At 39.3% G+C, this 23,965-nt stretch overlaps 1 protein-coding gene across 2 annotated transcripts in view; it reads right to left on the reverse strand.

Moving 5' to 3' along the window:
• The window catches only part of DENND5A (DENN domain containing 5A), a 108,188-nt gene that overhangs the window by 61,841 nt on the left and 22,382 nt on the right, over positions 1-23,965 (reverse strand). Inside the window, exons 2-4 of one of the 2 annotated variants that reach the window (XM_025459437.2) lie at positions 4,724-4,795; positions 3,439-3,548; positions 313-970 (exon numbers count right to left, since the gene is read on the reverse strand). In XM_025459437.2, coding sequence (XP_025315222.1) covers positions 313-970; positions 3,439-3,548; positions 4,724-4,795 — 840 coding nt within the window. The remainder of the gene's footprint in view (positions 1-312; positions 971-3,438; positions 3,549-4,723; positions 4,796-23,965) is intronic. The other variant, XM_049098764.1, reaches the window with a different exon arrangement.

Consider the following 23,965-nt stretch of genomic DNA (forward strand, 5'->3'; position numbering starts at 1 on the left):
GATGGAAAGTCAGCTTTCCAGAACCATCATTTCCTGCCCCTCTTTTCAGCATCAACTAGAGAGGATGTCAGGAAGCAAGGATTCCCTCCCAGGCTGAAGTGCCCAGCCCAAGGCCATGATGATAACCAATTAGAAACTGAGGCCCACTAGTGTTGCATCAGTTTGCCATCTACAACCTACCTGCAAAAGAAAAGACCTGAGTTTTGCTCAAATTATAACAGCCCTTGACCTTTACAGTTAGTTCCACTGCATTTAATATGGAAAGTTGGGAAGCCCTACACAGGGAAAAAGCTCTAGTAAACACTGACTTACGCTGTGAATAGAGCAGGATTTGAAATTCCAGAAGGGCACAAGTAAAAAGTTGAAACACATTTTCTACCCCGAGCAGTTCAAAGACCTCTTTGACAGGAAAGTCAAATAAGGGAAGCTCGTTGGTACTTGGTCTCTGGCAGATTATTGGCCCATAGACCCCAGAAAACTTCAAAGACCGGCCAGGAGGTGGGAGTGGCACCTCATAGAGTACATTGTATATGTAGCTCTCAAGGGGCAGTGGAGGGGGCTGAGGTGAAGTGACTGCCTGGTGAAGCTGTTCCAGCACACTCCGACATGCTTTCATGAAGGACATGGGTGTGATGAGGCAGATGCATTTAGAGACGTAGAGCGTGTCCCGGCTAATGTCATAGGAGTTGAAGCGCTGAAGCTTGGTCCCAGGAGTGCCTTCACCATCCTCCATGCCACCGTGATCTCGGCCATCAGCAGAGGGAGAATGTAGGACATCATACTCAGCATTATGCATGTGGTAGAGGGTCTGCATCGCACTGCAGATCTGCTTGCTAGTCACCTCCTCATAAAATGTGAGGGCAAACCCAAATGTCCGAGAGCCATCCTCCCTTGTGATAATAAAAGCATGGAACTGGGGCTCCCTGGGATCAGCCTGGGTCTTGAATGCTAGCCCTTTGGGCATGCATAGCTGCAAAAGACAACAAGGAAACAAGTGGTGAGAACATCACTGCTGGTCCTATTTTCAGAATACCATCATTATTTATTTACTCACAGGGTACCTACTCTGCTAGGTGTTTTGGATACCAAGATCAACACAGCAAAATACCTGCCCTACAAATCTTCCATTCTAAGAGACAAACGAGTAAAAAAATTGTAATGCAGTAATCAGGACTACCCAAAAACAAAGTGTTAGGGCAACACAGAATAGACAATCCAGCCCAGGAATGTCAGAAAAGGCTTCATAGATAAGGTTACATTAGAATTAGAATTAGGTAGACAAGGGAAAGAGGGCATTTCAGGGACAGGAAGAAAATGCAAAAAAGATAACGAAGTAAGACAAAGCTTAGAGAATTTAGGTAGATGGTTAAACATGACAGCATTTAATGGGAAATGATGCTAGAAATATACCTAAAAACTAGACAGATACAACTCTGTAACTAAACATAAAGTTTTAGACTCTACTCACAAAATTCTGTCAAGAGAACCTTGTCTTTTCATAGAAAAAAGGGAGCATTTCATATAAAACAAGGAAATGACATAATTAGGATAAAGATGTACTTTTTTTTCACTTTAACTCAGGTGGGTTATATAAAGAAACTTGGATAGCTAATCAAACTGACCTAAATCAACCAGTCCCTATTTTCCAGTTTTACATAAACCTGAGTATATAAATGATCTACTAGCAGCCTGAGTTAACAAATAAAAGGATCTACATTATGTCATATCCTTTACTTTTAGACTTGACTTCCCAAAATCTAGATGTTTCTAGAATACAGCACATTAAAATAAAATAAGCACTGGACTAGGCGTCAAAAAAACTTGAGGCTAAGACTCAGTTCCCTCATCTGTGAAATGAAGATAATACAGTTTACTTTGCCTATTTCACAGGGTTATTATATGCATCAAACATCATCATCCTCTAAAAAGCACAAGAAGCTTTAAAAATTAATACAGGCAGTACAAAGATGTGATTAAGAACATAGCACTGGGGGGATGCCTGGGTGGCTCAGTTGTAGAGATCTGCCTTTGGTTCAGGGCGTGATCCTGGAGTCCCTGGATCGAGTCCCACATCGGGGTCCTGCATGGAGCCTGCTTCTCCCTCTGCCTATGTCTCTGCCTCTCTCTCTCTCTCTCTCTCTCTCTCTCTCTCTCTCGGTTTTTCATGAATAAATAAATAAAATCTAAAAAAAAAAAAAGAAAAGAAAAAACATGGCACTGGAGACTCCTGGGTGGCTCAGTGTCGAGTATCTGCCTTTGGCTCAGGGCACGATCCCGGGGTGCCAGGATGGAGTCCTGCATCAGGCTTCCTGCAGGGAGCCTGCTTTTCCCTCTGCCTATGTCTCTTCCTCTTTCTGTCTCTCATGAATGAATTAATAGATCTTAAGGGAAGAAAAAAAAAAGAGCATAGCACTGGAACCAGACTATGGTATAGTGTTCAAATTGCAGCTCAATTGCTTCTTAGCTATGTGACCTTGAACACATTACCTAACCTCTTTGGATCTTAGTTTCCTCATGTGTAAAATATATGTGTATCTATGTGTGTGTGTTTATTTAATATCATCTACATAAGGGATATTGTGAAGATTAAACGAATTCATGTTAAATACTTAATAAAGGTTAGATCACTCATAGTAGTATTCTTCTACATAAGATTTAAAATGCTGGGCAGGCCGGGTGGCTCAGCGGTTTAGCGCCACCTTCGGTCCAGGGCCTGATCCTGGAGACCTGGGATCGAGTCCCACGTCGGGCTCCCTACATGGATGGAGCCTGCTTCTCCCTCTGCCTGTGTCTCTGCCATTCTCTCTCTCTCTCTCTCTCTCTCTCTGTCTCTGTCTCTCATAAATAAATAAAATATTTAAACAAACACAAAAAGATTTAAAATGCTCTCCTGGGGTACCAGCATGGCTCAGTCAGTTAAGTGTCTGACTCTGGCTCAGATGATGATCTCAGGGTCCAGGACTGAGCCCCAAGTTGGGCTCTGTGCTCAGTGGGGAGTCAGCTTCTCTCTTTCCCTCTATCCCTCCCCCCAGCTCATGCTCGCTGAGTCTCAAATTAAAAAAAAAAAAAAAAATGTTGTTCTATCTAAAATTAGGGTAAAACAAAATACTCATTTCTGCCATATCACCCAGATTGAGAGAAAACTGATTTAAATTACACTCATCATGTAATCTCAATACTACAAATAACCAATAGCTGAGTACCACAAAGTTCACCAAGCCATTACTATGTATTTGTCTGACAAAACAGAAAAACATTGTGACTTCCAGTGTATCTGATATGTTGATCAAAATGCAGAATCATGAATAATATGCACACAATCTCTTCTTCAAGTTATTGGTAGTTGGTGGAACTGCAGCTACCACAGTCTCTGGACTCAAAAATCTACTGTAAATTACTTTGCAAATTATTTCATACTTGTAGCTAATAAATACTAACCATTCCCACTGCATCTTGGTCAAAGGGATTCCATTCTACGTTCTCAGGGTATCGGGCAAGGACCTTAGACTTGAATGTTCGTCTCAGTGGTGTCTGCTCAAAATTCTCTCCTGCAAGAAAAGAATGAAGCAAATCATCTCTACAAAGTCCCTTGCCATCAAGGATTATGACTGTCTGAGTTTGGTAGTCCAGCAAGGTACAGAAGTAAAGGCAAAGGGGTTAGTATGCCAACCATCTAAGAACAGGAAAAGTATTAAAGTTATTAGGTAAGTAAAGAAGCTGAAAAGGTTTAGCATGGTTAATATTGGACACCACTAGCTATCTTTTCTTATCTTGAAAAAGAAATGAATTATTACTACAAATCCAATGGTTAATCTTCTTGGAAGAGTAGAGAAAGCACAAGGAACAGCAAAGGACTATATCCGTCTTTTTTCCCCTGTAAACCACAATTAGTTCGCTTAAAGTCAACTGGTATTGGGCAGCCCAGGTGGCTCAGTGGTTTATTGCCACCTTCGGCCTAGGATGTGATCCTGGAGACCCGGGATCAGGTCCCACGTCAGGTTCCCTGCATGAAGCCTGCTTCTCCCTCTGCCTGTGTCTCTGCCTCTCTCTGTGTCTTTCATAAATAAATAAAAATAGGGATCCCTGGGTGGCGCAGCGGTTTAGCGCCTGCCTTTGGCCCAGGGCGCAATCCTGGAGACCCGGGATCGAATCCCACATCGGGCTCCCGGTACATGGAGCCTGCTTCTCCCTCTGCCTATGTCTCTGCCTCTCTCTCTCTCTCTCTCTCTCTCTGTGTGACTATCATAAATAAATAATAAAAAAAAATGTTAATAATAAATAAATAAATATCTTTAAAAAAAGTCAACTGGTATCATAGAAGCAAAAATGATTTTAAATTCAGAATAAAACATTTTTAATAAAAATAAATAAAATAAATTCAGAATAAAGTATGCATTTCTATGATCTCTGAAAAAACACAAAGGGACTAAAAGATTTAAAAACATTAATAAAGTGGATTTTAGAGTATCATTTAAAAATTCTGAAACTCTACCTTTTCCCTCTTCCTCTAAAAACGTTAGAATATACTGGAATAAAGAACATTAAAGTGTAAAGAGGAAGAACCAAAGAACCCACCACCTAGAGGAACACAAATATGAAAAACCTACCGGTCAAAAAAAGTCACAAGAAAGTTAGAAGATCAAAGATACAAAATACCACTGTAGAGACACATGTAAAAGCCACCAGAAAGCTTTAGGTGTTCTCAATTTTGTTTTCTTTTTACCTTCAGTCGTACTGGAAATGAAAGGGCTGGCACCATCCCTGGCTTTAGAAGCCTGTATGTACTGGCATAATGCTATATGATAAATGAAATAACAGAGTATTACAATAAAGCAATATTATTCAAACTTTTTTGACCATGACTCCAGTATGAAACAAGTATTACATCATGAAGCAACAAATACACACATGATGTATACATATAAATTTGCCTAAAACAAATTTCACAAAATACTTACCCTTACTCTGTGTGATGCCCTTTTATAATTTCTACTCTATATCATTAAAACCTAATATGCTAATTGCAGAGCTACTAACACATTTCATAGTTTGAAAAAACATTACAATACAGCATAATTAGATGAAGAGCTCAACAGAGATCAAATTACTATAAAGTCACTGGTACTTTATCCACCAGTATCCTGCTCCAAATTCTGCTTTTCCTAAGAGGTTAGGGACAAATTAAATGCACCTAAATATTTCGAACAAATAAATTTAGTAGGAGTCACGGAAAAATATGTGGGATCAAAAATAATTCGATTGAATTTGATACCTATTTATAGAGTAATCATATCATACAAGGACCTTAGGTACTGAGAGGATAGAGATGAACCCAAATGAAGCACCTATCCTCAGGACCTGACTCTCAAATGTAAAAAGAACATACACAAATAACCACTTGACAGGGAAGTTACTATCTGGGAGGCTCCAGATCTTTAATCTTTGCATCCAACCATTCAGAGCACGTTTACACAGGATCCTGTTCACATGTTCTAGCTGATAATATAAATTCTGTTCAAACTATAGTTTTTCTAAGTTGGTTTGGAACCCAAAGGAGCTGGTAATTAAGGAAGATGCATTCTTCCAACACAGGACTGAGATAAACCTAAAGTTGCATAGTTCTTCACTCCAAATTATCCCAGAGGTATCTTAGGTTTCTAAAGAGTTTATAGTAATTCTAAAATACCTGTTCCAGAAATTAATGATTTCAATTAGAAAGTTATCATTTTATAACTAAAACATTCACTTCCACTTTCTCTTTTGTCCATCATCATCAATCACCATCAGAAGCCCACTTATTAAAAAAAAAAAAAGAAGCCCACTTACTCATAATTTTCAACTTCTGACAAGACTCACCTTTCATTCTATTAGTAAAGCTAAGAACACCATTTCAAGTCCTCTTATTCCCTGATCCTTAATCCAAACTGAGTTTTCTGAAACTCTTTTCCAGCAAAATTTCATCTCTCAAAAATATATTTGGTAATCTTCACTAAAGAAGACTGGCAAAATCAGCAGGCAGCTGGTAACAGTGGGAGCAATAAAGCCCCTAAAGGCTATGTACAGCTAGTCTTAAGCTTTCAGTAACACCTGTAAAGAGCCCACCCATGGCAAGTCTGCATTTACTATACAAAAAAAATTAAACAGCAAGCAGCTGACATAATGATCTTGCCTACAGTCTGAGATTCCCAGAATATATATTTAAACTGCATTCAGTTCTGAGAAGATAACTGTCTTCCTCAAAGCTTCTTCACTTTTAGTTGTCAGTTTGCTCATTTCTTCCTTACTAGGCCAGAAAATCCCCTCACTAAAAATCACAAAATATTTAACGGAAACAGGAATCAGGGCAGTTTCCACTGTCCTTAATGAAAGCCATTAGAGAAGGATGTTTTTTTTTAATGGTTATGAGGTGTCCCCTAAGACATGATGAGCATTCAAAGGATGAAACACGAGACTATTTTAAACAACCAGTGAGATGAAGCGAGAGGTGAAAATGATGAGCTGACCTGGAGTATAGACAAAGAGGAGGTGAAGGCTATGAATCACAGAAGTAGTCTTTAGATCCTCCATACCACCCCTCCACCTCCTGCCCCTTTTTCAAATAAGCTAAGTAAAGGTTTCTTGTTAAAGAGTCAGTAAAGGCACCAAAGAGAGTGCCAATCTTAGACATAAGTCCTTCTGTGTATTAGACTGAACCAGTATTAGAAACATGGTATTTTCACCACAAGGGGAAAGGGGTTGTACAAAGAGGTATGAGAGCCCTGAGATCAAATCATGTTCATTACAGCACCCTATAAAGAGTGTCAGAAAAGTCACAGAAGGGATTCACAAATCTAAGATATTTTTATTCAAACAATTCAGTCTTTCATCATTTACTGAGGCCTAAGTTTTGAGAAGAAGCATAGAGACTTAATGCCTCCGGAACACCTACATAGCTCCACTTCATGAAAACTGTACATATGTCACAGATTCCTTAAATCCCCAATTATTTAGACCTTTGGAAATTCAAACAATATTAGAATAAGACATTGCAACCACAACTGTCCTACTGTCCTAGAAACAAGAACTACTTATTTGCCTAACACATACAGAGTCTACAAATGTCAGAAGGTCTGGATACCAGAACTAAGGCCCATTTCTAACAGCAACTTAAAAATTAATCAACTAGGTGTCAGTCTATCTTTGTGAATCTGTCCCTGGGGAAGTACAATTCAGATAAATCATAATAGAATTTTTTTTTAAAGCTTGCACACGGGACGCCTGGGTGGCTCAGTGGTTGAGCGTCTGTCTTCGGCTCAGGGCATGATCCTGGAGTCCCAGGATCAAATCCCGCATCAGGCTCCTTGCATGGAGCCTGCTTCTCCTGTCGCTGCCTCTCTGCCTCTCTCTCTGTGTCTCTCATGAATAAATAAATAAAAATCTTTTAAAAATAAAAAATAAAAGCTTGCATGCCTTACAAGGACTTCTAATAGGTTCTTTGTTTACTTGTTCTGCTTTGACCAAACCAGAAACAAACTGACATTTGTACTATTAGCCTGTTGGTACTAGCTTAATTTGAATAATCCTAAATAAGGGATGCTTACAACTGAGAAGCTTCAAAGGAACCCCTAAGCCCTCTGAAATGATTTACAAAATTTTGTATGAAAATATGTACATTTTTCTTAAAAAACCCACAATTTTCATCATATTCTCAAAGGGTTCCATGACCCAAATAAGTCAGAAACCACAGCTCCAAATGTTTCTCCTATTTGGGGCAGGAAACAACTGACCACTTACAGATTAACCTAAATGGGTAGGTTTATACACAGTTAAAATATATGCACTATTAAATAACTGCTCTCTGGGTTGATGATGACATTATTTTCTCCTTTTTTATCATAAGAAGCCTATGGATGCAAACTTCTCTCTCTTTAAATACACACATATATGTGATTGAGTTAAAAAAATCTTAGCCTCAAAACTTCTATCTGAAGCCATCTGAAAGGTCATCAGAAAATGTTCACCAAGACTTGGGTGGCTCAATTAGGCAACCAACTGCTGATTTTGGCTTGGGTCACGATCTAAGGGTTGTGAGATCAAGTCCCACACTGGGTGAGAGTCTGCTTAAGATTCTCCCTTCCTTGGGACACCTGGGTGGCTCAGCAGTTGAATGTCTGCCTTCAGCTCAGGGCATGATCCCAGGGTCCGGGATTGAGTCCCACATCAGGCTCCCTGCAAGGAGCCTGCTTCTCCCTCTACCTGTGTCTCTCATGAATAAATAAACTCTTTAAAAAAAAAGAGAGAGAGAGAGAGAGAGAAAGAAAAGATTCTCCCTCCCTCTCCCTCTGCCCCTTCCCCACCTCACACTTGCTTTCTCTCTCTAAAATAAGTAAAATCTTTTTATAAAAAATTCACCAAAATCTCAGTTACACATTTATAATAAATGTATTACATCTGTGTGTAACAGTGATAGTTTTGAAATGGTAGAACAGATATGAAAAGGTATGTCACAATCAGCTTTGTGAGAAAGACCCAATAAGGTCAAATTCCCACCTGGTTGATGTTAAATTACACAAAGCTTCTCCAGAACATGTTAGCTTAGATTCAAGCAAAATAAAATAAAAATAACTTCCCAGGAAAGTATTTACAGGACACATCTGTTATACCTACATCTTGGATTAAGATATACCATATAAAAGTATTTCAATTTCTAAACCAATCAGTAATCAGAGTTGACATACACTTAAGCTTTACATAAAATTTGAAGTTTGAAAAAATAAAGAGAAAAAAGAGCAAGAACTAAGGGCATTTTTATATCTGGTTCCTTAGAAGAAATAGGAAGGATAATACAAATATCTATGAAACCACAAATGAAAAAGAACTGACTTTGTCAACAGAATAGGGCACTTGGGTGACCAGTTGGTTAAGCCTCTGCCTTCAGCTCAGGTCATGATCTCAGAGTCCTGGGATCATGCACAGTTGGAGTCTGCTTATCCCTCTCCCTTAGCCCCACCCCAGCTCATTCTCTCTCTAATAAATAAAAATCTTAAAAAAAAAAAAAAAAAAGAAGAAGAAGAAGAAGAGGAAGAATTGATATCCAGCATGATACAGGTTCTGCTTCCAGTCATGGAAGAATAGCTCCTACAAGATCAACTCTCTTACAGATTACTATGAACAGTGGACAGAATATAAAAAACGACTACCTAAAGGCACTAGGTAACAAAATGCAAGTAGATTATGATGGAAGAGAGAGGGTCAAAACTTGGAAAAATGTAATGACATCAATTAAGGGTCTCTTGTTACGGCTTTTGCCCAAGAAGTCTCAGTCTGTGCCATGAAAGATGACTAAAATTCAGATAAAAACCCGTAGTCTTACTAGCTTCACAAACCAGAGGACAGACTTTAAGGCAACCACAACAGAGAAGTGAGAGAGGGAAATTCCAGAGAGAACCAGAAAGAAAGTGCCTCAAACTGTATAAATCCTGTCAAAATCACTGGCTAATCCCTAAATCATGTGTGCATAGAACAGACGTCAAGCAACCAAATTAGGGCTAAAGGAACTGAACTGAGATTTAAACTGGCATTCACTGCAGCGGAGTATCAAGGACACAACCCAATAAAATTATTTAGCATATAAAGAAACAGGAAAACATGACCTATTCTCAAGAGAAGAGTCAATCAACAGAAACTGACCCTGATGTGATCCAAATATTGGGATTCGCAAAGATTTCAAAACAGCTATGACTGGGGTCCCTGGCTGGCTCGTTTGTAGAGTATGTGACTCTTGTGCTCACTTCGGCAGCACATATACTAAAACTGTAGAGTATATGACTCTTGATCTTGGGGCTGTGAATTCAAGCCCCACATTGGGTGTGGAGATTACTAATAAAACTTTAAATAAATAAATAAATAAATAAATAAACAAACAAACAAACAAAAGGAAAAAATCAGCTATGATCATAATGAATGAAAAAATAGTAGATCTCAACAGCAAAATAGACCCTATTATTCAGAAGTTGGACTTAACAGTAGATTGGAGATGCAGAAGAGTTAATGAACTTAAAAAGAGATCATCAACAGGGGTGCCTGGCTGGCTCAGCTGGTACAGCATGTGACTCTTTATTTCAGGGTGGTAAGTTCAAGCCTCACACTGGGTGTAGAGCCTACTTAAAAAAAAAAAAATTCATAAAAATAAAGAGATCAACAAAAAGTATCCAATCTGAAGAACAGAGAGAAAAAAGGATTAGGGAGAAAAACAAGAGTGTGGGAGAGGATCCCAGAGATCTGTGGGGCAACAAGTCTAATATACATGTAATTGAAGCCCCAGAAGAAAAGGACAGCAAATGATGCTAAAAATGTTTTTTTTTTAATTGAAGAAATAATGATCAAAAATTTCCCGAATTTGCTAAAAGACATAAATTTACAGATTCAAAATTCAGTGGATTCTAAGAAGGATACATACCAAGAAAATAAATAATTGTAAATCACAGTCAAACTCTTATAGAAAGGAAAAAAAGAGTATTAAAGAGAAAATCTTGAAAGGAGACAGAGAAACATGATACATTAAGGAAAAAAATTACTGAAATTACCATTGCTTTCTTACCAGAAACAAGAGATTAAAAGACATGGAACAACATATAAGTACTGAAAGAGACAAAACCCTGTCAACCCAGAATTGTATTAGCAGAAAAAAAAAAAAAAAATTTCCTTCAAAAATGAAGGCAAAAGGGATCCCTCGGTGTCTCAGCAGTTTGGTGCCTGCCTTCAGCCCAGGGTGTGATCCCGGAGACCCAGATCGAGTTCCACATCGGGCTTCCTGCATGGGGCCTGCTTCTCTCACTGCCTGTGTCTCTGCCTCTCTCTCTTTCTCTCTCTCTCTCTCTCTCTGTGTGTGTGTGTCTCCCATGAATAGATAAATAAAATCTTAAAAAAAAGAAGGCAAAATAAAAGCATTTTCAAGCAAAACAAAACTAAGATAATTCATTACTTGCAGACCTGTACTTGTGTACAAGTGAGAAAAGCCTATCCCAGTAAGTTACACACTATATGATCCGATTTATATAACATTCTTGAAATTACTAAATTTTAGAAACAAAGAACACATTGGTGGTTGCCAGAGGTCAGAGATGGGAAGGGGGAGGGTTCTATTAAAAGAGTAACACCCAAGAATCCTTGTGGTGATATAACTATTCTGTTTCTTGAGTATATTAATGTCTATATCCTGGTTGTAAGAGCATCCAATAGCTTTGTAAGATGTTACCACTGGGTAAAGGGTAAAGAGTCATTTTTGTATTATTTCCTACAACTGCATATGAATCTGAAATTACCTCAAATAAAAAGTTTAATTTTTAAAAGTATATATATATATATTTTTTTTTTTTAGTTTTTTTTTTTATTTATTTATGATAGTCACACAGAGAGAGAGAGAGAGAGAGGCAGAGACACAGGCAGAGGGAGAAGCAGGCTCCATGCACCGGGAGCCCGACGTGGGATTCGATCCCGGGTCTCCAGGATCGCGCCCTGGGCCAAAGGCAGGCGCTAAACCGCTGCGCCACCCAGGGATCCCTAAATTTTTTTAATTAAAAATATACTTTTAGGGATCCCTGGGTGGCGCAGCGGTTTGGCGCCTGCCTTTGGCCCAGGGCGCGATCCTGGAGACCCGGGATCGAATCCCACGTCGGGCTCCCGGTGCATGGAGCCTGCTTCTCCCTTTGCCTGTGTCTCTGCCTCTCTCTCTCTCTATGTGTGCCTATCATAAATAAATAAAAATTAAAAAAAAAAAGAAAAATAAATAAATAAATAAATAAATAAATAAATTTAATGTTTTTAACAAAATGACAAGGTCTTAAAGCAGAGGCTTCAAGCAATGCAATTCAAGCATCCAGAGCTATACCTTAGACCAAACTCTTCAAAGGCAGCTGAGCTATCCCTGGTTCCAGGGCCAAAACATTAGGGTCACACAGGCTGCCTCTCACCTCACCACATCTACACCAATCCTGTAAGGTCTAACTCATATTATCTATAGCAAAAATGTTAATTTTTTTTTCCTCTGGGAATGCATATAACCAGATTATTATGCCATCATTTGTATACTGGCATTCTGGGATGTCCTAAAACTTATCCTGTTGGTGACACTGGTGACCAATTCAGGGCCACTCATGCCATGGTCAGTTTTACTTCTTGCACTAAAAGATGTCACTGCATTTTTCCTGTTAATAACATTCTGAAACAGGCTGCCCATCAAAATACTAACAACTCACACTTCTGTTTCTGGGGTCTATTGAAAAACCAGCTTGTGTTTCACCTTCAATTCACTTGCTGCCTCAGCATTTCAATTCTCCTTGTCTTTCAGATCATTTTCTGAAGTCTTATATAAATCAGAGATCATTTCCTGCCATCTCTGACTAATGGAGCACAGTGCAATAAAAGAAAGGAATGCAAATTTCTAACTAAACAAAAATTAACCTTGCTACTCCTTTTAGATGACTATTTCATTACTATTGGCACTTTAAAAAAAGAAGTTTATTTATTTATTTGACAGAAAGAGCACGCACGCACACAAAGGCAGAGGGAGAGAAAGAAGAAGATTCCCCACTGAGCAGGGAGCCCAATTGAACCCCCAGGGGGTTCAATCCCAGGACCTTGGGATCATGACTTGAGCTGAAAGCACATGCTTAACTGACTAAACCAGAGAGGCTCCCCAACTATCAGCACTTTTTAAATGGGGCAACCTAAAAAACACATTAAGACTAGCTGAGTTTTGGTAGCTAGAGAAAACCATCTAACACTATACTCATTGCTCTCCTTCATCTTTCTACATATGAAATTGAGGTTAATTTATAGCTGCTGCAGCACAGAGAGGGTACCTGTTTCTTGAAGAGACAGGCTGTACCTTGGCCACATCATCAGCTGTGCTCAGGATTCAGACATTCATAAATACCAGAAAGCAGGGAGTGAGCTGCCCCCCCCCCCCCACTTTGGACACACTACAGGCCTCTTCTATCTAAGGCACTAACCCAGAAAAGCTGCTCACCAGGCTCTTCAATGAAAACAACAGAAACCATCTGTTACCTCTTTGTTTTTCCCCTTGAGGTAGATCTGTTCACTTTCTTTCTCAACATACTTTCTTTGTCAGATAACTTTAGCTTTAGGTATACTGCCATTACTTTTATTGATGCTTTGCCTCCTGCTTGATGTCTTCCAGGCTGCTTCATACCTAGTCCAACTCCTACAACTAGTATTTTTTAAATGGCTAAACTTTTTATATACCCAGGTTTAACAAGAGTCTAGGGTTTGAGAACCTATCCAGACAGGACTGCTCCAACAACAGCTAGGACAAAACTTTGGTAGCTAAATATGAAGTGTAGACGCTATTTCACTTTTAGCCCAGCCAAAAACCCTGACAGGATATACATCTGTTAAGCTGACTTCTTGAACTTAGATAATTTGCTTTGTTTAGTATGGGAAGCAACAAGCTGTCAAATTCATGGTGTTTCAGACCAGTCCAGTGAATGCTATCATGTGAGTTGGATATACATATACTGTACTGAATTACATATACTACATACATACTGCATTACTAATAGAGTAAGGACTCCCAGAGGACATAGGCACTGTTCTCTAAAAGCTAGCTCCTCCAGAAAAAATGGCCTTAGGCAAACCCAGTGGACTGGGATCCCTAAGTAAGAAACAGGACAAATATAAGAGACCCTCATGCTCTACTCACTATCAAATTTTAAAATAATCACCCTAAATGAACAGTACACAATGAACCTAGACGGCAGGAGACAGAGTTAAGGTCCTACCTTGGCTACTCACTAGTTGTGTGACCTAAACAATTTATTGAGTCTTGTGGGTCTCACTTTCCTCACATGAAAAATTAAGTAGAGGTCTAGTTGCTAATTTATAAAGGTTTTTCCAGCTCGATCATTTCATGACTTAATAACTGCTGGGCCGCGAGTCTGACCCAGCATGGAAATTGTACCTTTTAGGGCAGCCCCGGTGACTCGGCGGTTTGGCACTGCCTTCCGCCCACGTTGGGCTCCCTGCATGGAGCCTGCTTCTCCCTCTGCCTGTGTCTCTCCCTCTCTCTCTATGTCTCTCATGAATAAATGAATAAAATCTTTTTAAAAAAATGTTTAAAGAAATTGTACCTTTTACACTGTGAGCAAAAGGGACACCTGGGTGACTCAGATGGTTAACAAATCTGCCTTTGGCTCAGGTCATGATCCCAGCATCCTGGGATTAAACCCTGCGTGAAGGTCCCTGCTCAATGGGGAGCCTGCTTCTCCCTCTCTCCTCTGCTGCTCCCTCTGCCTGTGCTCTCACTCTCTCTCATAAATAAGTAAAATCTTAAAAAATAAACTGTGAGCAAAAGGCATGTATTAGTTCTCCCTCTGCTGCCTCTCTCCCCAAGCCCCACAAAAACAGCAGTAGGGGATGGTGGTTAGGGGAGCACAGCCACAGAATAAAAATGGAGGTGATAGTAACAAAATTTTAGAAAATGGAAAGCAGATGGATGAGTGGTTCCTGACAGCAGACTAAAGAAACCTAAGCTATAATATAACCTCCAAAAAGCTCAGGAACTTATATAGCATCAAGCACTTAAGGAAATGGGGATAAACATGGAACTAAAAACAGAAGGAATGATTAAAAGTCTACTGGAAGAACCAGCTGGCATCAGCTCATAAAGAGATAAACAAATTGTTGTAGAACTATACAATGGAACATTATTCAGCCATAAAAAGGAACAGAGTACTATTACATGCTACAACACAAATGAACCTTGAAAACATTATGCTAAGTGAAAGAAGCCAGACACAAAAAGCTACATACTGTATTACCCCCATTCATATGTAATATCCAGAATAGGCATATTCACAGAAACAGAAAGTGGTTACCAGGGAACTAACTGCTAATAGGTATGCAGTTTCTGTTTGGGATGATGGAAATGTTCCAGAACTAGACCATGGAGATGGCTGCACAACATAGTAAATAAACTAAAAACCACTTAAGTGTACACTTTAAAATGGTTAATTTATAAAATCTTAAAAAAATAAATTTAAAAAATAAAATAGTTATGTTACATGAATTATATCTCAATTTTTAAAAATAAAAGAACCAGGGATCCCTGGGTGGCGCAGAGGTTTAGCGCCTGCCTTTGGCCCAGAGCGCGATCCTGGAGACCCAGGATCGAATCCCACGTCGGGCTCCCAGTGCATGGAGCCTGCTTCTCCCTCTGCCTATGTCTCTGCCCCTCTCTCTCTCTGTGTGACTATCATAAATAAATAAAAATTAAAAAAATAAATAAAAGAACCAGGGACACCCAGGTGGCTTGGCAGTTAAGCATCTGCCTTCAGCTTAGGACATGGTCCCAGATTCCTGGGTTCGAAACCCACATTGGGCTCCTTGCATGAAGCCTGCTTCTCCCCCCTCTGCCGGCATCTCTGCCCCTCCCTCTCTCTCTCTCTCTCTCTGTCTCTCTCATGAATAACTAAAATCTTTTTTTTTAATAAAATCTTTTAAAAAAGAAAAAGAAAAGAAAAAAGAACCAGCTACCCCCTCCACCCCTATACTCTTCCCACTCTGTGCAGCCTCCAACATACCAGGAGAAAACTGATCCTTTACAAGGAATAAATAAAAGAATGAGTGAGGTGGGTGAAATGCATGACAATGGTCAAAAAGTACAAACTTCCAGTTATAAAATAAGTCAGTCCTGGGGATGTCATATACAGCATGGTGACTACAGTTAACAATACTCAACTGTATATTTGAAAGTTGCTAAGAGAGTAGATCTTAAAAGTTCTCATATAAGGAAAAAAAAAATGTAACTATGTGGTAACAGATGTTAACCAAACTTACTGTGATAATCATCTGCAATATATGTGTGTGTGTGTATAAAATCATTATGTTGTACACCTAAAACTAATAGAATATTATGTCAATTATATCTCAATTGAAAAATTAAAAAAAAAAATTTAAAAGAGAATGGATATATCTATACTTGGGATTATTGTTGAGGTATCAAGCATCCACAGCTGAGAAACCACAGGCACAGCTGAGAGCAAGGGTATCATTCTAAAAACAGAAAAATAAGAAAAATTTTACATACTGAATGTTGAGATTCCCCAAGGCTCTTCCATTACTTGCCTCTCACAAAGTTGGCAGTTAGGATTATGCCCTTGAGGCAGAGATTTAGAATGAATCTGACCAGACCAAGAAAAAAAACCCTAGATACTCATACTTCAGGGAAGAAACTATACAGCCAATGAAACTCTCAGAAACCACCCGCCACCCCCCCATGAACATCAAGCTTCCAATAAGCTTCTTGATGCATTTATTCTTAAGTGGAAATGGACAGCCAGAGATCATGAGACACTTGGGAAAAGGCTCTATCAAAGATTAATGAAAGACATCTCTTGCCAATCAATGCAACTTTGAGGAAACGGAAAATTATGCAGAAAAAAGAAAGCTTCGAAAAGTACTATCCCAGGGCCTAGAAGCAACAACACCCCAGTGACAAGCATAGTTAGCGCCCAGATCTTCGTTTCTAATACCATTCACCAAAAAAAATAATCAGGACTGCTTAGAGAAATAGCTGGTTCTCTAACTGGAACAGGACCCACACAGAAGAAGCCTGGAGCATTCTGCAGTGTCAAAAAGTAGAGGGTACTCAAAAACCCATGATGGGGCAGCCTGGGTGGCTCAGTGGTTTAGCGCCACCTTCAGCCCAGGGCGTAATCCTGGAGACCCAGGATTGAGTCCCACGTCAGGCTCCCTGCATGAAGCCTGCTTCTCCCTCTGCCTGTGTCTCTGCCTCTCTCCCTCTCCTCTCTTGTGTTTCTCATGAATAAATAAATAAAATCTTTAAAAAAAAAAAAAAAAAAAAAGGGCAGCCCGGGTGGCTCAGCAGTTTGGCGCCGCCTGCAGCCCGAGGTGTGATCCTGGAGACCCGGGATAAAGTCCAACGTCGGGCTCCCTGCATGCATGGAGCCTGCTTCTCCCTCTGCCTGTGTCTCTGCCTCTCTCTCTCTCTCTCTCCCCCTCTGTCTCTATGAATGGATAAATAAAATCTTTAAAAAAAAAAAAAATGATGACAAGGGTACATCAAAGAGGCAAACTAAAAGATCTCCCAATGGCCAAAGCTAGAATAATTTGAACAACAAAATAAATACATTGAATTATAATCCAAAGTATAAAATATATATCAATGAAGTCCATACTAATATAAATAAATGATCAAATAAATAAGTAAATAGGAGAATAGACAAATCTCCTGTGCAGAAAAATGCCAAATAACTTATATAGATACTAGGCTCTCCCTCTATAAGTATGGGCTGCTCATAGGAAAAAAGAGTAACTTTATAATGGAGAAACCTGACACAAACACTAACAAGTGATCAAGATTAATATCAACAGTGATGTCATGTTGATAATATGCATGTATTCTTAATATAATATGATGATAATGGTACTTTACCTCTGTAGTCTTCCCTTCAAAAAACCATAACCTCAATCAAATCATGAGAAAAAACATCATATACAACCTAATTGAAATCCTAGAGGACAGCTAACCAATATTCTTCAAAATTGCCAAAATCCTCAGAAGAATGAAAGTCTGAGAAACAGTTACTGCTAAAGGAATAAAAGGAGACATAACAACTCACTGCAATGTGGTATCTTGAATAGAATCCTGGGACAGAAAGAGTATTAGGCAAAAACTAAGAAAATCTGAATAAAGTGTGGAGTCAGTCCAGGAAGTCTACTATCCAAATAGTAGTATTCCATAAAGAGAAAAGAGAGAAAATAAAAGGGAAGATATTATCAAGAATTCAAAAAATTTCCCAGAAATGAAGGGCATGAATTCCCAAAATGAAAATGGTCTCCAAAGATCTAGCACAGTGAATGAAAATAGACTCACACTTTATTTAGTTTATAGTAATAATAATGTATAATAATAATGTATCAATATTGGTTATTTGTGACAAATGTACCCTATACTGTAAGATGTTACTATTAGGGGAAACTGGGTCTGGGGGTATATGGGAACTCCCTAGACTATCTTCACAACTTTTCTGTAAAACTAAAACCATTCTATAATAAAAAGTGTACTAAAAAAAAAGTATACTGAGGTTTTAAAAATTATATCCCATTTAAATAAAAAGTCCAGAATAAGCAAATCCATAGAGTCAGGAAGTACATTTTGAAGCTGCCTACAGTGGGGTGATATGGAGTAACTTTACAGTATGTAAACTGTATCTCAATAAAATTGTTTAAAATTAAACAACAAGGGGATCCCTGGGTGGCGCAGTGGTTTGGCGCCTGCCTTTGGCCCAGGGTGCGATCCTGGAGACCGGGGATCAAATCCCACGTCGGGCTCCCGGTGCATGGAGCCTGCTTCTCCCTCTGCCTATGTCTCTGCCTCTCTCTCTCTCTCTCTCTCTGTGACTATCATAAATAATATAAATAAAAATTTTTAAAAATTAAACAAGAAGCTTATGAAAATTAAAAAGGTGGGGGCAGCCCGGTGGCTCAGCGGTTTAGCACCTGCCTTCAGCCCAGGGTGCAATCCTGGAGTCCCAGTATCGATTCCCACATCAGACTCCCTGCATGAAGCCTGCTTCTCCCTCTGCCTGTGTCTCTGCCTCTCTCTCTCTCTGTGTGTGTGTCTCTCATGAATAAATAAATGAAATCTTTAAAAATGAATAAATAAATAGACACACACACGAATGCACACACACACAAATCTTTCAGATGTTGTAAATCTCAAAGAGAAGAAATGTAGAGAGTAACAAAGCAGATTAATACAGTTTTCCTGATTGGATATCATCAGGTAGGAATTTAAAAAAAGAATGGAAATAGAGGCACAGAGCACTTTTTAAAAGCCTAGTGAATTTGACTCCAGATGCAACTTGATACCTTATTCTACAGAGCTTACAAAATACTGAAGAGAAGGTATTTTTTAACTTATAATTTATATCCTACTTACCCTCAAAAAAATAAAATGACATTTAAAAAATTGCACAAGAAATATTTAAATAAGAACATTAAAGGAAGTGAAGAAACAGATGTTCCTGGGGTGTCTGGCTGGCTCTGTTGGTAAAGCATGCGACTCCTGATTTTGGGGTTGTGAGTTCAAGCCCCACATTGGGCATGGAGCCTACTTAAAAATAAAATAAGAGGGATCCCTGGGTGGCGCAGTGGTTTAGCGCCTGCCTTTGGCCCAGGGCGCGATCCTGGAGACCCGGGATCGAATCCCGTTGGGCTCCCGGTGCATGGAGCCTGCTTCTCTCTCTGCCTGTGTCTCTGCCTCTCTCTCTCTCTCTCTCTCTCTCTGTGCGACTATCATAAATAAATAAAAATTTTTTAAAAATAAAATAAGAAAATATTTTTTAAGAAAGAAAAAAGTAAATGTTCTTAAGCACCTGTGGCATAACTTTCTTATAAATTACAAAGAATAACAGCTTGCTTGAAATATATTTTTTAAATAATTTAACAGATTTAATAATTTAAAAATTATAGAAAAGAATACACAAAATATCAAATGTGGTTATACAGACTTCTGGAAAATGGAAGTATGGGTGATTGCTATTTTTTTCTTTATACTTTCTGTATCTTCTGAACTTCCTATTATGACTGTATATAATCTCTATGACAAAGTAATTACACTAAAGAATATAAATAATTTAATACTGCATTTCTCCCTGCTGACAAAGACATTTTTTTAAAGATTTTATTTATTTATTCATGAGAGACACAGAGAGAGAGAGGCAGAGACACAAGCAGAGAGAGAAGCAGCCTCCCTGCAGGGAACTCGATGTGGGAGTCGATCCTGGGGCCTCCAGGACCACGCCCTGGGTTGAAGGAGGCGCTAAACCATCGAGCCACCCAGGCGTCCCACAAGATACTTTTAAACTAAGATTTAGAATACTAACTTAATTTCTAATTTCTATACTGCAACTACTCCACACATTTCCACCTCTCTACATTAAATGGAATGAAAACCCTTTAATACAAAAAGAAAAATATATGTAACACTTGGAATCTATTGAAACCACTTTCACATATGTTATTTCATTAAGCTTCATCACAACCCTAAGAGATTTTACAGATAAGGAAACTGGCTCACAGATAATAAATCATCAAATGAGTAGGGCACAAAATGGGATTAGAAATGCGTTCAGAGGGCAGCCCGGGTGGCTCAGCGGTTTAGCGCCGCCTTCGGCCCAGGGTGTGATCCTGGAGACCCTGGATCGAGTCCCATCTCAGGCTCCCTGCATGGACCCTGCTTCTCTCTCTCTCTCTCTGTCTCTCATGGATAAATAAATAAAATCTAGAAAGAAAGAAAAGAAAGAAAAGAAAGAAAAGAAAGAAAAGAAAGAAAAGAAAGAAAGAAAGAAAGAAAGAAATGCGTTCAGATATCCCCATCTAATATTGTTTTCACCTACTATACTAGAGTGAATGTCTCTTAGAACATTAGAATTTAGAGCAGTCAAGTAATACAGTTTTGGTGTAAGGAAAGGAACATCGTATGGATAAGTAATCTTCATCAAAAAGCCTAAAAAGCCATAAAACCACAAATTCTCTACCGTAATACAGAGTAGTATCCTCAATCCACAGGTTATGACAGTGTTCTTCCCAAACTAAAGGCAACTCAAAATCTCCTGGATCTTTATACTGCACCAAGCAATACTGATCTCCAAGCTGCCCTACCCTCTAGCAGTCAGGACCCTCTAACAGATGGCCCCTCAGAGTCTCTTCTTGCAGCTGGAACGGAAGAGATCCAGGAAGAGTAACAAATGAGGCTAAACTGGTGAGTGCTGGAAGATGGAGAAGTGGGGAAGAGACAACCTGTCAGTAACTGAGCTTAGTAAGGGTAGACATGAGCTTCTATCAGTCCTTGGAAGAAAACTAAGACTAAAAGCCACCAATGCTGCCAAAGCTTTTGGTGAAAACCCACAGCTTCTTAGAAAGAGTCTGAGAGGCAAAGGCTATGTCAATTCTTTCTCTCCACCTTCTCAATTCCAGAATCTTTTATCTTTCATGTCCCCTTGTCTGGACACATTCTGAAAATGAATCAGTTCCATTTAGATCAACAACCCTACAAACACTAATCCTCCTTTTCCTGACAAATCACTAGGTCTGCTAAACGTTCAACAGAAGACCCTAGCAGAATGACTAACAGGTATCAATGTTCCTGCAACTGAGTTATTTACGAGGCAATAGAGGCAACTAACAGTCTTCAAGCTATTACAGTCAAATACCATCATTGCTCCATTCCCCCACTATTCTTTTGTCATACAATCTATCTGACACATCCTTGTTTTATTTGTTCCCCCAGCCTCCATTACTATCCTCTGAATAGTATATATTAGCATATTTCTAGCCAAATAGGATGACTCAGTAGTGCCTAAACATGCCCAACACTGTTCCTTATGGTCCATCTTTTACCCACCCTCATTCACCTCCTCTAGACCTAAGGCCTTCCTGTCCTTCAAGACTTTGTCAAATGTCACCTTTATTATGCAGCTTTTCCTAATCACTGCCAACACATATGAGTGTTCTCCCTATCTAGTATCATGTACTCTGACAGAACTAAATGGCAGTACTGTACTAAACTGTGACTTCACTAAAGGCAAATATTTTTTTTTAAGATTTTATTTATTCATTCATGAGAGACACACACACAGAGAGAGGCAGAGACACAGACAGAAGGAGAAACAGGCTCCACGCAGGGAGCCCGACGTGGGACTCGATCCTGGGTCTCCAGGATCAGGCCCTGGGCTGAAGGCGGCACTAAACCGCTGAACCACCAGGGCTGTCCACTAAAGGCAAATTTTACACTTAATTGATTTCCATCCTTTCACCTGTTTCCAATAAAAGCTCAATTCTTTTTAATAAAACAAAGTATTCTTTTTTTCCAGACTCTTAATATGCCTTCAAACTTTGGTATGGAAGAAAGAGAATTAAACATTGAAAAGGTTCCAATCCATAAAGTGACACCTTTGACACAAGCTCAACCAATCTAGCATGACATCATAAAAGCTGTAAAAAAAACAAAAAAAAAAACAACAAAGCCCTTTAATCCACTAAAATTCCACCCAAAATGCACTAGGAAAAAAAAAGTAACCACTAAAATAGCACCTCAATAGCATTTATTTAAAAAAAAAAAAAGTAATTTTCATATACAGCTATTCACAACTACAAGAAAAAGAAAAGCAAATACATAACAAGATGGTAGTTTGGTACATCACCACAATGGAATCTAACCATCAAAGCAACACATATTGGAAAAGAAAGAAAATGAAAAACATTTATTAATTACAGTTGAATTAAGAAATCTAGATATGGGGGCACCTGTGTCGCTCAGTCAGTTAAGCTCCTGACTCCTAATTTCGGCCGGGGTCATGATCTCAGGGTCCTGGGATGGAGCCCGGTGGGGGGTGGGGGGGGTGGGGGGGGTGCCAGAGCTCCCCACTCAGCAGGGAGCCTGCATGAAGATTCTCTTTTCCCTGTCCCACCCCCTCCTTCATGCACACACAGTCTCTCTCTCTCTAAGAAATTTTTTTAAAGGTATTATTCATTTATTCATGACAGACACAGAGAAAGAGAGGAAGAGACACAGGCAGAGGAGAGAAGCAAAGGCTCCACGCAGGGAGCCCAATGTGGGACTCGATCCTGGGACTCTGGGATCACGCCCTAAGCCCAAGGCAGACGCTCAACCACTGAGCCACTCAGGCACCACTGGCTAAGACCTTCCTAAGTAAATCTCTTCTCAGGTTGCAGCTTTGCTGTCAGCCAGAACTGCCTGTGTCTCTGCCTCTCTCTGTGTCTCTTATGAATAAATAAATAAAATAGTTTAAAAAAGTATAATGAATTACCATGTATCCATCACCCAGTTTCAATAATTATCAATGCATGTCCAATCTTACTTTATACCTGTACTCCCCCATACCAATTATTTGAAAGCAAATCTAGACATATCATTTTATCTATATTTCAGCACGTATCTCTAAAAGACCTTTATTCCTTTTTAAAAGTCCATAACAGGATGAATATACCTAGAAATTTTTTTAAGGAAGAGTGAGTGAGGGGCACATGAGTGGCTCAGTCGGTTGGGTATCTGCCTTCAACTCAGGTCATGATCCCAGGCACCTGGGATTGAGCCCTGAGTCAAGTTCCCTGCTCAGCAGGGAGTTGGCCTCTCCCTCTGACACTCCCCCTGCTTGTGCTCATGTGTGCTCTCTTTGTCTCTCTCTCAAATAAATAAATAAAAATCCTAAAAAAGAGAGAGAGAGAGTACAAGTGGGAGGAGCGGTGCAGAGGGACAGAATCTTAAGCAGACTCCACGCTGTGTGCAGAGCCCTATAGGTGGCTCGCTCTCACAACCCTGAGATTACAACCTGTGCCAAAATCAGAAGTTTAACCAACTAAACCACCCAGGTGCCCACACATAGAAAATTTTGACCAAAACTATCTTTTTAATGCCAAATGCCTGGCCAATGTTCAAAATCCCTGGTTGTCTCATAGATGTTTGAAACCAGTTTGTTGTTTTTTTTTTAAAGTAAGCCCCCCCCCAAAAAAAAAGAAAAAAAAAAGTAGGCTCCATGCTGTGCATGCAGCCCAACACAGAACTTAAAACTCACAACCCTATCATTTGAACTAGACAAAGAAAAAAAATCCTCTTTTAAGCAAATAGCATGGTAAAGTGGGAAAAATTATTGATTCTAGCATAACCTAGACTACATAGTAAAGTTAAAACAATAATAGCTGGAATTGTTAATCCCCTTCAACCTACTGCTTGTAGGTAGGTCACCGATTTTCTGGTAAGTTTCTTTAGCTTGCTAAAGAATGTAAAACACAGTCCCCTGTGATTATTTAGAATCTCTGATCATTTTTAAAGTAAACCTAAAGAACATACCTGAAGGAAGGGAATGAGAGAGCTCTTGAAGGGGAGAAAGCCTGGAATTCCTCCAGGTTCAATACAATC

The sequence above is a fragment of the Canis lupus genome, chromosome 21 (genome assembly GCF_003254725.2).
Source record: "Canis lupus dingo isolate Sandy chromosome 21, ASM325472v2, whole genome shotgun sequence".
NCBI classification, from domain to species: domain Eukaryota; kingdom Metazoa; phylum Chordata; class Mammalia; order Carnivora; family Canidae; genus Canis; species Canis lupus.